Source organism: Vanellus vanellus, assembly GCF_965231255.1.
Source record: "Vanellus vanellus genome assembly, chromosome: 2".
Lineage (NCBI taxonomy): Eukaryota > Metazoa > Chordata > Aves > Charadriiformes > Charadriidae > Vanellus > Vanellus vanellus.
The window spans coordinates 44,698,065-44,714,778 of NC_138906.1; the positions used below are offsets into that span (position 1 = coordinate 44,698,065).

The window sequence follows — 16,714 nt, forward strand, 5'->3', positions numbered from 1 at the left end:
ATTGTGAATAAAAGATGAAGATGATAATCCAAATGACCCCACTTTCCAACAACCCTATACTAACATATATTGTGTAATTTCTAAAGATTTCTACATAATTCAACTAACTTATCAAATTTTTTTTATGTGTACAAATTAAGGTTTTTAGATAACGTCCCACAGTGAGACAAACTTCAATTAGTCCTACTGTACATCAACGTAAGAGAAAACAGATTGAAATAGTTTCATCTAAAAAACTGGTGTAGGTGACTCAGTTTCAGCAACTCCTTTTCAAACCAGATACGTCATTAGCCTCTAGAAGTTTCCGAGTCTTTTCTAAAATTTTGGTAGTTAGCCATTTATCTTGCATTTGTCATGCCTTCTGACTGACACACGAACAAAACTGGTCACCCTGAATTAAGACACAATTTTTGAGTATGCAGTGGGGTAACTGAAGATATAAATGCATAAATTACTCAGATTTAAAGCAACTGCATAAACGCATTTTTAATAACTTTTTGAACAAGTAAAAGTGTCTCTACTGCAGTCGTTTGCAAACTCGGACTGCAGAATCCTTTCTGTCAGACAGGTTGACAGAAGTACCCATCGGTTAAGAAAACCACAACACACTGAATATCGATTTAATGGGATGCTTTCAAAAAGCTAATCAAGTACAAAAAAACCATAAGCTTGACATATAAATGTTTATGTAAAAGAAGAAAAACAGATAATAAGCAAGAAATAAGTCTCCTTTTACTCTGAGATTCACCAAGATACTGAAAAACAAAGAACCATGAAAGGGCAAACTTGCATCCTGAGGGCGTGAACGTAAAGAAGGACAAAGTACTAAATGTGCATGGGCAAAAACAACCTAGATTTGCAGAGGACAATATTTAGGGCACTTAAAAAAAATAAGAAATAAATATACTTTCTTTTGATAACTGAATCCTAAAGTAACAGCAAAAGGAAACAGGAGAAGAAACCAAGGAAATGTCACACCTTCCTCTCTCCACCCTCATGGCCTGTCTATGCTAGTGTAGCATGACACAATCAGATGCCAAGGGTCAGAAGACCTACAGAACAACAGTACAGTTTCTGCCAGATTAGTGAATTTAACACGCACCCACAGGAGTGCAGTGAGGTCCCAGAGCCACTGAAACATAAGGATGAGCAGCCAGGAGAAAGGGGGAAATTATGAAGTGAGCGTACCCCCACGGTCCACTCCTGGCAACATGGTCTGGTCTTAAGAGCTGATAACGACAGGAAAGAGATGAAAATGCCATATGTGAATTGAGTACAAGAAGCAGTCTGAGAAGGTGTTTGCCCAAAAATGATCACATTAAAGAAGATGAAGATGATGACGATTATCAGCTGGACTAAATAATAACAAAGGAACTACAAAAAGACTTTTTTGGGGGAGAATGAATCATCCTGAAAGGAAGTGCCAAAGAAGCACGGATGTTTCTAAAAGTAAGGAGAGATCTTGGAGTGGAAACGCAGTAATCAAAACATGGTTTGACACTGCCAGAAGTCACCCTGCATGCATCGTGATCTCTGCCTCACCCAGGCAGAGCAACTGCCCAGCAGGACAGTGAGTATTCTGTCCTCCAACTAGGGACTGGCTGCAGGGTGCAACAAGTAGAGACTCCCACCTCAGGTGTATGGAAGTGACCTCGCAGGGGGCTCTCTCACCAGCCTGTGACTCAGCAGCCTACAGAGAAGCACAGAGGTACAAATAAAGCCAGAGGACACACATCCGCAACAGGACGGGAGCACTAGCAGAGAAACCTGTGCTCCTCAAAGATGGTGGATGACTGTAACCCACACGTCTGGGGCTGGAGGGTAAATATTGGTGGGGGTGCAATTACAACTTTTGGGGATTAGTAATAGAAGACAACTTAAAAATGTGTAGGTTCTTACTAGTATTTCTTAAGCGTCTCACATTGTTGTTTATCTGCTGTATTACTGACATTGAACGAATGGATCACTGATTCATTGTACATTGTCGATGAATCAAAGAAGAGCTTTGCTTTTGATTTGGTTTAAACTATATGAAATGAGCAGTTTCTCTCAGCAATAGTTACCAGGATCTCCTCCTTCTCGCAAGTGTGAGCTGGTAACCCAATTCATCATATTTCATGAAACTATACCATAAGCTTGGAAACTCCACACTGAGCAATGAAAGATAAAGCAGCATTTAAGCATATCATCAGAAACTAAAAAATACAGAGTGTCAAGACACACAGTATAAAAAGTACTCAATGCTAATTTCACCATACAAGCAAATTTTTTTAATTCAGAAATGGTACAGCTGCATACCAAAAGGTAGTGTATTGCATTTGCGTGGCAAGGTTTTAGTAGCAGGGGGTCTACAGGAGCTGCTTCTGTGAGAAGATGCCAGAAGCTCCCCTATGTCTGATAGGGCCAATGCCAGACAGCTCCAAGACAGACCCGCCACTGGCCAAGGCCAAGCCCATCAGTGATGGTTGTAGTGCCTCTGGGATAACATATTTAAGACAGGGAAAAAGTTACTGTGCAACAAGGCAACTGCAGCGAGGAGAAACAATTGAGAATATGTGAGACAAACAACTCTGCAGACACCAAGGTCAGTGAAGAAGGAGAGGGAGGGGGTGCTCCAGGCACCGGACCAGAGATTCCCCTGCATCCCGTGGTGAAGACCAGTGAGGCAAGCTGTCCCCCTATAGCCCATGGAGGTCCACGGTGGAGCAGATATCCACCTGCAGCCCATGGAGGACCCCATACGAGAGCCGGTGGATGCACCCAAAGAAGGCTGTGACCCCATGGGAAGCCAGTGCTAGTGCAGGCTCCTGGCAGGACCTGTGGACCTGTGGAAAGAGGAACCCAGGCTGGAGCAGTTTTGGTGGCAGGACTTGTGGCCCCATGGGAGACCCATGCTGGAGCACTCTGTTCCTGAAGGACTGCACCCTGCGGAAAGGACCCACGCTGGAGCAGTTCGTGAAGAACTGCAGCCTGGGCAAAAGAGTCACACTGGAGAAGTTTGTGGAGGACTGTCTCCTGTGGGAGGGACCCCATGCTGGAGCAGGGGAAGAGTGTGAGGAGTCCTCCCTCTGAAGACAAAGGAGCAGCAGAGACAACGTTTGTGTGATGAACTGACCAGTAACCCCACTCCCTGTCTCCCTGCGCCACTCAGGGGGAGGAGGTAAAGAGACATCAGGAGCGAAGCTGAGTCCGGGAAGAAGGGAGGGATGGGGGGAAGGTGTTTTAAGATTTAATTTTTATTTTCTAATTACTCTACTCTGATTTGATTGGTAATAAATTCAATTCATTTCCCCAAGTTGAGCCTGTTTTGCCCATGACAGTAATTGCTGGGTGATCTCCCTGTCCTTATCTTGACCCACAAGCCTCTGTCATGTTTTTTTTCCCCCGTCCAGCTGAGGAGAGGGAGTGATTGATAGCTTGGTGGACACCTGGTGTCCAGCCGAGGTCAACCCACCATGGGTAGATAACATACAGATGCCACAGAAATAAATCAAATATAAAAAAGATACACCTAAATAGCTTGCTTATTGCATCCCTTAAATGAAATAAAGATATTTTTGTACTGACAGTTTTACTCCTAGTTACTGTGATGAAAAGAACTAATAGTTCTACTTAGTCAGGGAAGAAAAAAAAATACGGTTGTATTGTATTTTCTATTATTCTCCTCTCTCAAAAAAAAATTTTTTTTAAAACTCAAGTATTCCCCATAATTACAGTAGAAAGTAACACAGTTTAAAGATGTTAACTCCCCATTCATAGCACTCCATATAGCAGTCCCCATAGTTGCAGCAGCTCTCCATGCCTCAGCTACCTGGAAATAATCCTCACCCAGGTCAAGTAAACTATCATGATTCCTAGAAGTGTCAAGGCAGAACTCCTTTAATCTCCAGGGTGACCTTTACTAAAGCTGCAATTAAAACAGGCATTGTCACAGCCCCTCATCCCTTCCAACCACCCATAGCTAACACAGAAAATTCAATTCCACAGCATTTTTCTGAGGTTTCTCATACCCGTACCACCCCCAGCATTCCTCCTACCCTTTCACCGAGAGGCACACATTGCAGTTTAGTAAATGGTATGTCTCTATACTATAAACATTTTCCCTATGTATTTTACTAACAGATAGAAACTCGGTACTTACGAATATAAAGTCAGTTTATCCAAATCATTGTGCATATTGAAGGCATATACTTCTCCCAAATGAAAAAGCTTTTCCAATGCCTCATAAATAAATATGATGCATATAAGCGCTGCAAAAGCTTCCTCAGTAAATCGAGTGATGTAACACACAAGGCTGCTGGCATCTGTGGCTACAAGCACTATGCATAAAAATGCAGTCCACAGACCAATGCTAGTTCGCAGAGAGAGGTAGGAAAGATCATAATCCCTGCATGAAGAAAGAAACAAAAGTATTAACTGAGCCAGAAGTCATCTATACTATATTCTATTTGAAAACAGATACTGAGGCCAAGCTGTATACGGGTTCACCACTTTTCTCATCCTTGATGTTAGTTCTGAAGGAAGCAGAAGCTTTCTGTCTCACCTTCCACCAAAGCAAAGCAACACAGCAAGGTGTTTCTAGGATCGAGGGTGCAACTACCTAGCTTGGGAAGCATCAGAGTGATGATCTTTTCAGAACCACCTAGGTGCTTTCTCCTAGAGGGCAGATCAATCCCTGTTTACCCCTGCAGAATCAAAGCCAACATCTCCACACAGTCAGAACATAACTTTTATTTAATTCCTAGCCACTTCTTATCACTGATTTTCTCATTAAGGTGCACCAGTGCCTCATAGCTTTGCCAAACCACAATCATCTCTTACTGCTGCATTTACATCTTCATGGACTTCCACTTTAAACACACATCTGCTTTCAATTACATCTATTCTAACAGGCTAGAAAGTGCATCAAGCCAATACAAACATCACTTACCTGCAAAATTTAAATAATATTTTTTCAAATACTAGAACTGGTCCGGTGCTCCCCAAAATAGTAAGAGGTTGCCCAGCAAAGAGAGAATAGGCAATCCCAGTTAATGAGGCTCCAAAGAGAGACTCTATTGCACTCTGTTTGGGGGAAAAGAAACTGCTGTAACTATGCTGCCTTTCAGGTTAGCATTTGGCATCACATCTGCATAAATACAGTTTTAAGATGCATTAACAAGACAAGATGCAAAAACACTGCAATTAATATTGATGTTTGAGACAAGAATAACAACACAGTTTTGCAGTAACAATACCATGGACAAAAGATTTTGAAAACTTCACTCCTGAGAAACATAAAGCCATCCAAAACCATGAGAACAAGTTACTAGTCCTGCTAGCTATGGAGGGAAAACATACCAACAATTACCACAAATTTAAACAACAAAAAAAGTTACTCAACATGTAATTTATAGAAAGAATTATTTGTCTCTGTAAAGAAAATTGATATATATATATACATTGCAACGTACCTGTACCAAAGCATGATACGGTGTGCCGTATCAAACCTGCATCAATCAACCAAGCATTACAAAAGAAAAACTGACAGGTGGAGGTGCAGGGGAAATTACTGAACGATATTGGTTTATGTATACATGACACCAAAAATAGATGAGCAGTAAACCAATGTCCCACCTGGTAATGCATTTCTTTTCATTGAAGTAAGAGATCTACTTCAGTTCTTGAATTAAATGTTTTACTATAATATTTTCCGCTAAAAAAAGTTACAATGCACCTCAAAAGAGAGGAGCAGGGCTTTTTAGATACTAAAATGATATTAAAGTTACTTGAAAATAGTTAACTACACCTTTTACAACTATAAGAAGTCATGGATTACAGATTAAAGGGTTCCTGGGGGAATTTGACTGTTTGTTATTTTGCAATTATGCAAGCCTAAGAAAACAATATTTATGCAAACTTAAGCTCCAATTCGGGAAAGCATCTAAAATTGGGCAAAATGGTTTGCTGAACTGGGGCTATTAAAAATGAAAACATGAGTCCTTTGTTCATTACATTAGGAAAAAAAAAATCTATATAATTCCAGTCTCTTGTTCTATTACCTTTGAATTAGTGCTTTTGGTTAGTCAATGCATTAACCTTGGGGCTCTCGATCAGGGTGGCAGGGACAGGAGTACTGTGGAGGTGATGACCTCTGGGAATGTGAGGGAAGGTTTCAAACACAAACTGTGTACCTTACTATGTCAGCTACTGTGCTTGAACATGTGTGTGTAGTAACTAAATTTTATATTCAATGATGCACACCAAGTATCTGAAGGCAGGAACAAACCCGCAAACAATTCCAGATAGCTAAAAGAAAGAAGTTGTTTAAGAATCAAGCTTTAAAAGGAGCGTATTTTCATAATTATACACAACGTACATTCAAAAATTACATCAACATTTTGATAACCATTCCTACATTTAGTGGCAAAAACAGTGCACAGAAAAGATATAATTTATTTCTGTATTTGCTATCATCTTGAAGTGCTACATCAATAAACAAAATTTTGAGTCAACAGCATTACTTGAAAGAGATAAAATAGTTAACTTAATTTTAATATAGTAGAAGCTTAAAAACTTGATCCAAGTATCAAGAAGAATTTTATAGCATCATAAGCTTTACCAGGATCATAAAATTTGTAAATGACATGTCTGAATACATCCTTCCCACCCCCAAAATGACAGAGCCTTGTTTCTTCATAATAGATTTAAAAACAGAAAATACACTTCAAACTAGTTTACTCACAAGCCAATTGACAGAAACACTAAGTTATTAACATTGCTGATGTTAAGTATTCTTTCCCTGCTCCAAAACCCAAAGTGCAATGATATTTTGGTTAAAAAGATGCTGGTGTTATCTACTGCCCAACATAACACTACCAAATTTCGTACATGTATGGTTTATATTCAAGTCTTGTACAAAGAAGAGTATTTTCTGCTTATAAACCTTAGCCACTTTCTTTCAATGTTAACAACATACCATTAGTGAAAGCATATACATATCCTGTCCATTACTTAAATACACAATTGACTGCTACCCATACACTGCAGGCATTATCATCCTCGTAGGCCTACTACTCAAGGCCAGTACATGTTCTTGGCTATCCACCTTGAGCCTCTGACTTTGCCTACAGTAGGCCTAGTGGGATGGTGCACCTTTACTGCTATTCATTATTTTTAAGTAGCCAAAAAGAAGGCAATGCACGCCCTTTCTCAATTCATGAAGCCATTCATCCAATAAGGCAGGATAAACATTTTTTTTACCTCCACTGTGCATCTTCTCCTGTTCACATGGGTTCCCCACATTTTCCACAGCAATTACCTTTTGGGGAAGGTCTGCTTTGGGGCAGGCTAATCAAGTGCTGTGGGTAAATTCTTCAAATACAAGTATAAATAAATGAGACAAATGCACACAGTGACTTGCCTCTGAAGGTCTAAAAGCCTGGCCACTACCATTCTTTGTACTCACTATTCTGCCTTGTGTAGCTTCTCCCAGGAGCCCTCCAAAAGTGATTACAGGAGACATACAGGCACAGTATAGGAAAAGAATCGAGGCCAGGCACTGCAGGCTTAATGCATCCTTGAAGTCACTCAAGAAAAAAGGTGCTTTCCTTTTGATGTCAAGTATCAAACCACCAAAAAGCCTAAATAGGTGAGATGAAACTCGTCAAACTGTACACTAAAGGATTCTAGCTAGTTCAAAACTATGGGCTACACATGACTGCCAGTGCCTATTGCCAGCACAAATTAGCTATTTCATAATCCAGATTAAACTATAACAGTTTAAAATGTAAATGAGAATCTTATCTATTCCAATTCAGTAGTATTCCAAATACAAACAAGCAAGTTATCCACAGTTTTAAAGGCTGGCTAGGTATTTTTGTATATAGGCTAGATACTGAAAAAATATCTTTGCAAACAATTTTACCTAAATAATGTTTAAAGTCAAATCTGTCTTATGATATTCAAAACAAGGAACAGAAGAAATATGCTAGATATTACTACTCCAACAAGTCGTTGTAGCTTTTTTATTTGCATTCTCTACATACATATGGTTAGGTCAATAAATAAGTTTAGGTCTATCATTTTTAACAGTGTTTTCACCCAAAGTATAGAGATATTCTACAAATGGAAACACAAACCCAAACATATATAAATCAGTTCAACTGGTAAGTTATTAGCAAGAAATTAAAAAGCTTTCGGCAGTTTCCAAAAAGTTTTCAAGACTTCAAAATACTAGGTATAATTTGCACCTACAAAAAATTGATTTCATTTTGAATGCTAGAAAAAAAAAAAAAAAAAAAGAAAATCCATTCCTGAGAAAAACAATAGTCTTATCTAGAAATAATTCTGTGGGCAGAAATGAACTTCTCAGCTCCACATACTGTCTGCAAAAAGTAAGTATAACAAAGCCAAAATGGTAAAAATCAATACAAAATGTAGTAAAGTCCTTCTTCCAAAGGTATGAGAAAGATGCATTTCATTTGGAAGTTTATCATTTTGGAGATAACAACACTGTACATCTTTTCCAGAACTCCTCAGTTGACTTAATCTCTACTCTCTCATATGAGATACAAAGGTTTAATCTTAACCATGTATTTCCAATGTTGGGGACTTTTTTGGCAAGTATTTCAGAATTAACAAAGAACAGCAATGCAACTCAATTGAAAGAAATTCCTTCAATTTTATTTTCGATCTAAAGGAAGCCTAACCGAACCTGAAACCTAACCAATACCAAAGTATTTTTTTGCTATTTTACATTCCTTGTTGCTCCATGTTGTACACGTTTAATAAAACAGATTTGCATTAATGGAAATTTTTAGTACCTAGCCCAATACCGAAAATTGTATATTCCTGCTATAATTATGATAATTGCATGCTCTTGACAATTAAAAATTAAACCCAACTCTTAAAAGTCAGTTAAATTAGGCAGCATCTTATATGAAATCCTTCACAAACGTGTTGAGAAACATTGCCACAGGCTTGAAAATGCTTTAAGCTGATTGGCATTTATAGGCAAGAATCCAACACTTAAAAAGGAAAAAGGATGCGCTCTGACACTTCTACCATGATTTTATGTTCAAATGTCATCATTAAAAACTGTAAAGATTTATCACTTTTTATTTCTCTTTGGTAGCTAGTATTTAGGGAAGCGAACACACCTTCCAGTTCTCTCAAGTTCAGGTCCAGCATGATGGCCTTCTTCTTTGAGAGTCTCTCCTGTAGGAGTAGATCCATTTGGAAATTTAGGTACCTTCCTTTTCTCCTGAGGGGGTGCGAAGAAAAGAAGAAGAAAAGAAGAAAAGAAGAAAAAGAAAAAAATCATACTTTGAGACTGCCTTTACGCTGAAAAGTATAATCCAAAGAAAGCAGGCAGAGATTCTGTGCTTTCCAAACCTTTTTCATATTCCCAGCTTATCAGCAGTCCTTCATTTGAGTACAGATGACTAGAACTGTACAACAACCCCCAAAAAAGCTCTCACAGCACCTTGCTCAACAGTATTATTCTTCCCTCTTTGTACAAGAAATATGTCCCTGAGACACGATGAAACAAAGCCTACCTTTTTTCAAGAGACAGTAGAGGCTCAACCATGAGACCTAGTAAAAAATCTTTAGATTTTGTTTTCCTCATTCATTTCCAGACCAGAAGCTTCTGGCTTTTAACAGAAACTGACCTCACTTTCTTTATTTAGTTGAAGTATAAATGAGAAGTCATTCCCCTACTGAGCACGCTGCTCACCAGCTCCTCATAAATTTCTCAGTCGAGCTTGCCTTCCAAAACCCCCCAAGCCCTGCTTATTTTGGAAACGAGTTAAGTGGTAGCCTCAGGCTATCCATGAATAAGCTGCACTGCTGTCACCCCTTCTGTTCCACCTGCTCCCCCAAACCACCACAACGTCAACCTTCTGAACCAAGAGCACTGGTCTCTCTTCCCCAGTTTTGATCCTGGTGGCAGGAATTCCCCTCAGTTGTAAAGAGGGAGAAAAGGGAAGAAATCAGAGTCCCTCTAAGGTCCAGCTTCCCCTTCCAGGCTCTCCTTCTAAACTTGTATCACAACTGAGCGATATGATCCATTTTTATCTATTTCATAAATATTCTGTGAACATTATACATGAGCCAATACACATTAAAACATTTCAATCGATATTGTATGCAAATAGAAGTTTTTATAAGAATTCCAATATTCTTGCTGATCATTGTTAGAGTAATAATAAAGTTTATAATAGCAACTCGGGTACAATTTCAGATTAATTCTCCTAGATCTCACATGAACTCATTTCAGTATTACAAAAGGAAATATAGTAAATACAATTTACTGGAAAACATAGCAGAAAACCGATCCAACACTTTTTTCCCCCCCCTACTTAAATGGTCAATCCAGTTTTTCTTTCAAACAAGCGTGGCAGCTTTCCTAATGTTTTACCACAGTTCATACTCAGCACCCAATTTACTTGCATTGGGAAATAGCGTTTTCAGAGTAAAAAGTCATGCGAGTTCTCTACTGGACTTTTTTTTTTCCCCCTTCCTTTTACCTGGGAAGGAACGCTTTTTGGTGGCTCAATTCGTATAGATGGATCCCATTCTCCTGGAGGCAGGACTGTCACTTGGTCTAAAAATTCATCAATTCCTGACAACAAATCATTTCGGTCTTTTGCTTTATAGGCGACATCATGGAAAACCTACAAGAAAGTACACAACATTTTTTTTTTTTTTTTGAAAGAGGAATTGATTACAAGGGACACATTTTTAAAAAGGCATAAGAAAATTTTTAAAGGTCCTCTAAAGTTAGGCTTTTACTTTACTTGTACACTTTTGCATTAAGAACTACTGATATGCACACCCCTATGGAACACAAAATAAGGAAGTTATATCTCCAAAGTCAAAAGGAATATTGAGTTCATTTCTAAATTTAATGAAAAAGTTAAACTTCAATATTGAGTAAATCAAGTTCATGTAATATAGTCTGAATAATTCTGCCCTACAGCCACTGTGCCACTATGCTCTGCTAAATCAGGACAAAAATACTTTAAGTAACCTTCAAACCAAAACACAAGTTGTAATTAAGAATAAGAACTTCATTTGTATACCTCTAGCTTAATTTTCAAAGATTTCTTGAAAAGCACACAGCAGCAATCCTCCTGCTACTCAAAAAGCACTCAACCCTATGCTGTTTTAAAGACTACTACAACACAAACTCTGAATTGACAAACAGGTAGTATTTAAACAAAACAATCCCTGAATCCCAAGTTGCATTTTATACAGAGAAAAAAACCTGCTAATTTTGCTACAAAAAACTGTTTGCAAAAGATGATCCTAAATTGCTTCTGTACATTTGAAACCTGAACAGTTTTTCTCCAAAAAGCTGACCATTAAGTCTTCTTTGAGCCTATTTAGGTGTTTTTAGACCATTAAAACTTTTGAATTTTTCTATTTCAATGATCTACAGTATTCCTAAAAATCAGCTTACCTAAAAAGTGATAAGCTGCAACTAAAGCTTTTACTATTCACTTCTCACAATGAACAAATTCAGATTGGTTGCCAACTGTAAAATGACCACTTTCTGGTTTACATTTCCAAACTTAAATTGTTCTAGAGTAAAAAAAAAATTAGAAATTCTGCTAGATAACCATAATAACTACCAGCAATTCAGTAGGTGGCGCTAAATGTGAAGTCAGAATTAAAACACACTCGTTTTCCTCAGGAAGATGACAATAGCTGTAAGAAGTCTGGATTCCCCCGTGCTCTTTAAAACCATCACAGCTCTAAACATATGACTTCAAATGGCTAATAAAATTCTAATTTTAATTACTTGACCTTGCTTTGATAAAAAAAAAAAAATATCTGTGATGACTCAAACACACGCATTTTTAAGCTTTCTGGTCCTGAACACTTATGCAGTTTGCAGTGTCCTTTTTGATATACAGTGACTAAGATGCAGTTCTATTTAATAGGTCTATTTCCTAATTTAATACAAAAATGAAATCTATACACCAAAGCTAAAATATTTTTTTCACAAACAGATTTAGGATTTCTTCAAGACAGACAAGGGGAAAATTAAATTTACCGTTATCTAGTTCACTAACACATGAAATAAGTAAGTTTACAGTTCTTCATTTAACGATATTTTTTGGTTTTTTTTCTCTTTAACCCGTCACTCTGGAATACATTTATTGAAATCAGTCAGTAAATACATTATTCTAGACTTCTTTAAAATACTTCACTCACATCATCTGTCATGAGTGTTGCTATTGATCTTCCAATTTCATGGTACTGTGGAGCTTTTCCTGCTGGTCCCAGCAACAAAAACAAAAAGCTGTGGAGAAAGCAATCAAGATGAATACGGCTGACTCACTGGAATGTACTCAGAGGGCTCTTTCAAACTAATGTTTAAAGAAAATTTATTGGTGAAGTAAAAATTTCTTCATCATTTCAAGTCTTAAAGGCTGCTGCAAAACTAAGGAAAGACACGCCTCAAAAAGTCATTACTGGAAGGAACTAGAATCCTGAACCAGAAGTTACTCTGAAATTTTCTTAATTAAGCCCAATTTTTCAACTTCTTATAATGACTTAAATGTAGTAGAAATCCACAGGCTACAGCTCAATGAGTATTTCCTCATTGCACAGATATACTTCAAGCAACACACTGGACATACTTATACAGGCATATCCTTGTCCTGTGTCACTGAAAAGGAAGGGAACCTGCATTTTCAACACCTAAGAAGGTAAAAGTAACATTTTGGGAAGGGAATCCAATCTGCAGATGGGTCACAGCATAAGTTAACTGACAGTCTCTATTTCCAATAACAATAATAGTTATCGCATTTTTTTTTTAAAGAACTTGAACAGGGTTAGTATCTTATAAATTCAAATGGATACAAACCAAAGAGTGAGCCTCAGTAACTGTTTTCACAACCATCTTCCTATACTCCATGAAAATAAAGTTCCCAAGCACAACACATGAAAAAAGTAATGTCTTCTTTCACCTCACTATACAAAGGTCAATGTTATCTTTCCTTTGCAAGTTCACTACCCTAACTGAAACTGAGATTGCATCTTCAGAATCAATTATGCTATTCCAAATCTGCAAGTCTACACCATTCTGAAAAATTTAGGACAGGATAATTTTAGCTACATTAATACCATAATCTGCGTGCAGAAATTTTGGAATTTCCCAAGAAACATTACGAGCATTAACATAAACTACCTTCTGAAAACTCTCACATCTATTTATAAGAACACTGCCAAGATTATTTTTGCTTTTCATTAGAGTATATATAAGCTGAAAATTACAAAGATAAACAGGCACTTTGATCACTTTCAAAACATAAAAAAAACACACCAAAAAACCATAAATGTACAAATTTATGCCAAACACCACAGAACAGCCCAATACATCAATGTGCACAGAAAATGAAGTGTCTTCCATGACGACTGATGAAATGACTTGCTATCTGCATCATGGGACCTGCATTTTGACGTTTTGATCCTCTGTGGTAAATACACCCACAGTGAGACCCATGGCTTTGGGGGCGTGGGGTAGGGTGCACCAGGCTGGGTTGCATATTACAGACTGAAAACAGATTCCATGTATTAGCTGCAGATTGGTTAGCCCAGTGTCAATCATGTAGATTTGGGCATACAATTAAAATAAATAATTTTTTCCACCATCTAGGTTACTCATTTACAACACATTTGTATATAAAGAGCATAGCTTCAGATGAGAGGGACTTTCAGACTTAACAGACTCTTCCCCACTGTCACGCTATGTTGTGCTGAAGGGAACTCTAACAATCTTCATGACCCTCTTAAAAATGGCAACACAAGCTTGGCAGACTCATAGCTTTTGCTCCAGGTGAGCTTTAAGCTTCAACTTCTACACTTGCTTAAGACAGCATCATTACATATATCTAAAGCATTCAGAAAATTTTATGGCAGATCTCATTCCTTCAAATATTTCAGCAAGTGACTGGCATCATGTTAAACAAAAGTCTACATTTCTTGAGCTTAATAGAGTATGTATAAAAATTTACAACTATTTGAGATCTTAAATATTATTATCTTATAAGTAAAGCCAGACTTTCCAGGCATTTATTTACCGTGTAGGAACTGGAACCTCTGTGAGACCTGAGAGAAGCACAGCAGGGGAGAGCCTCACAAAAGCAATAATAGGTCTTTCTAAAAAATCTACTTCTCCCACTAACACATTTGATGCTTCTGCTCCCGTAGGAATTTTCCTCATGAAGTTCATATCAACCTATTCATACAAAGATGAAACAAGTGTTTATTCCCTTACATTTGTTAGCAGAAATTCTACAACATAATTTTAATTTTATCAGTATTTACTAAATATTTAAGCTACAAAGAAAAATAAAAAAGCAAATTAAATATCCCAAAGTACAGAAAAGACAAACATATGTTGAAAATATCAGCCAGCCAACTAGTAATAAACTGTTTTCTAAAAGTTAGAATTACTACCACCTACTATACTCTAGAAGACTCCAAACTGCATAACCACCTTTCTAATATTACTTATCACAACAAACATTCCATGATAGGACATAACGTCACAAAAATCTATGCACAATTAACTAAGGAGAGTTCATGTAATTACACATGGTTTCTAGAATGCAATTAGTTATTTAATAGCTGCATATTATAAATATGACATAATTTTGAAAAATAATTTGTATGTTTATGTTTTCATCCATAAAGAATATGGTGGCTGAAAATCTTATCATTCATTTCTGTACATAATTACAGAAGAGCATTAGAAAATGGTACAGCACATGAACTCTGTGTTCACATACATACACACACACAAGCACCAGTTACATTGCTATCTAGAGAACTTACAGATGGCCTCTTGAGTCCCACACCAAGTGTGCCACAACTACAGTGCCAGGAGGCTGACTCCTGCCCAACAGGAGACAAGGCAGGTGTACAGAAGGACAGGCCAAGCAAAAACATAAAAATCGTGACAGAGCAGCAGGAATATATGGCACCTGCCATGATTAGATGAAAACTACAGTGTAAGTTAGCTTTCCTTAACCATAATTATTTAACTTGGGAAACCAATTTTCTCAGTCTTCCACAGTACAGATAACACTACAGACAGAGTTTTATAGTAAAAGCCAAAATAGAGCTTCCCAGCAAACTTAAATTATGAAAGAAATACAAGGGATTTACAGTATTAAACAGTATTTCCTTCAGAAAGTGGTATTACGTGCTCCTAATGATTAAGATGTACAGTAACTTTTGCACAGCAAACCCATAAAACATTTTAAGCAAATCCCTTTTAAAAATCCTCTTTAGAAAAAAAGTCCATCCTAGAAAAAAAAAAACAAACGTTACAACACCATCTACAAAATTGTTTTCCTTATAGCAGATCTGAAAATATCTCCCTCTAAATGAGAAGTACAATGGCTGCACTCTTGAAGTTACCAAATACTGAAAAGATCCTAAAACGAAATGGAAAGTTCAGTCCCACTGTGAAAAGTTAGCCTACACCATATTCTGACACTTGCACATAAAAGTTATGTCTTAGTACATATGTCTTGTGTAAACGTACATGTGTACATATACGTGTCTTAGTTTTAACTAAGAGGGAAGTTACAACCACCACATTTTTTGTTACATAGTTATTTTGTGCCAAACATTAAGGTATTTAATGGTACTTACCTTGCTGAAATCAACTGTGCTGTTTTCTCTGCTTCCTCCTGTCCCAGTACCTTTAACATCTCCACTTTTCCCTGTGTCTAGATTTCCAGGTGCTGACTGTGGAGATGCTAATAGCCCTAAATTAAAACAAAGGAAGCAAGTTCAAACTTGTGTATGAAGTGAACCGAGTATGTGACACTACCAAAACTCAACGTGGCAGCTTGCTTAAAGCAAATGTGCAAGTTATTCAGTAAGAGTGCCCTACATTAGTATCATAAATGCAACATTAAGAAGTCATTGTGTTGTCAAAATAATGACATAATTTAAAAAATTAAATATTGCCTAAATGATGGCCATTTGCAGAACAGTCACCAGAAAAGAAGAGCTACTTTAATTGCAGAAAATAGAACAACTGCTGACATTTTAATCATAACCGCTTTAGTAGATAGCATTTTCACCATATTTAGAAGTCCTCAAACAACAAAAGCAAACACCTCTGCTATCTAGTCTGCTGTGCAGCAGTTATTTCAATTGTAAAAAGCCTCGTCAAGCCTCAGGCTACAACTACGAGGAATGATACCTTGGTAGTTAACTAACCCATACAAGCAAATAGCGTACTACATGAAGGATAGACAGCTTGCAAAGCCTGATTTCAATCAACAGACCGAAGCTCCAACTATTGATCTGACCAGATGTTACTGTATGAAATGCCCTAACACATTACCTAAAGAGGAAGTTATTCAAGTTAAAGATACAGCTTCCCTCTAACATCTGTACCAACACAAAACCGCTGTATGTAGCTCGCTATGCTACTAGCAACACTGAATTGCAAGTTCAGTAAAGGGTGCAAAAGGCAAGTAACCCAGGTGTTCATACACACTGAATTCCATGTTGCGCCATGGTTATCCCTACCCAACTATCATTTCAAAGCTGGTCGAGGCATGCAAAACCAAGCCCAATCCCTTCTTTAGGATTACAGAGCTTTTACTTATTCAGTTTAACATGCACTAAAAGTGCATTTGGCCTTGCTTGTCTACACTAGACCTTTCAGATGTGGTGATAAAATATGCTTTAACAT

The 16,714-nt window shown here is 37.5% G+C and overlaps 1 protein-coding gene across 4 annotated transcripts in view; it reads right to left on the reverse strand.

Annotated features, from left to right (window-relative positions):
* Nucleotides 1–16,714, reverse strand: part of SLC4A7 (solute carrier family 4 member 7) — a 93,992-nt gene that overhangs the window by 15,230 nt on the left and 62,048 nt on the right. For all 4 annotated transcript variants that reach the window (XM_082479986.1, XM_082479988.1, XM_082479987.1 and 1 more), the window contains 8 exons: nt 15,658–15,773; nt 14,076–14,233; nt 12,205–12,292; nt 10,512–10,658; nt 9,141–9,244; nt 7,448–7,622; nt 4,931–5,064; nt 4,142–4,387 (listed from right to left, as the gene is read on the reverse strand). In XM_082479986.1, coding sequence (XP_082336112.1) covers nt 4,142–4,387; nt 4,931–5,064; nt 7,448–7,622; nt 9,141–9,244; nt 10,512–10,658; nt 12,205–12,292; nt 14,076–14,233; nt 15,658–15,773 — 1,168 coding nt within the window. The remainder of the gene's footprint in view (nt 1–4,141; nt 4,388–4,930; nt 5,065–7,447; nt 7,623–9,140; nt 9,245–10,511; nt 10,659–12,204; nt 12,293–14,075; nt 14,234–15,657; nt 15,774–16,714) is intronic.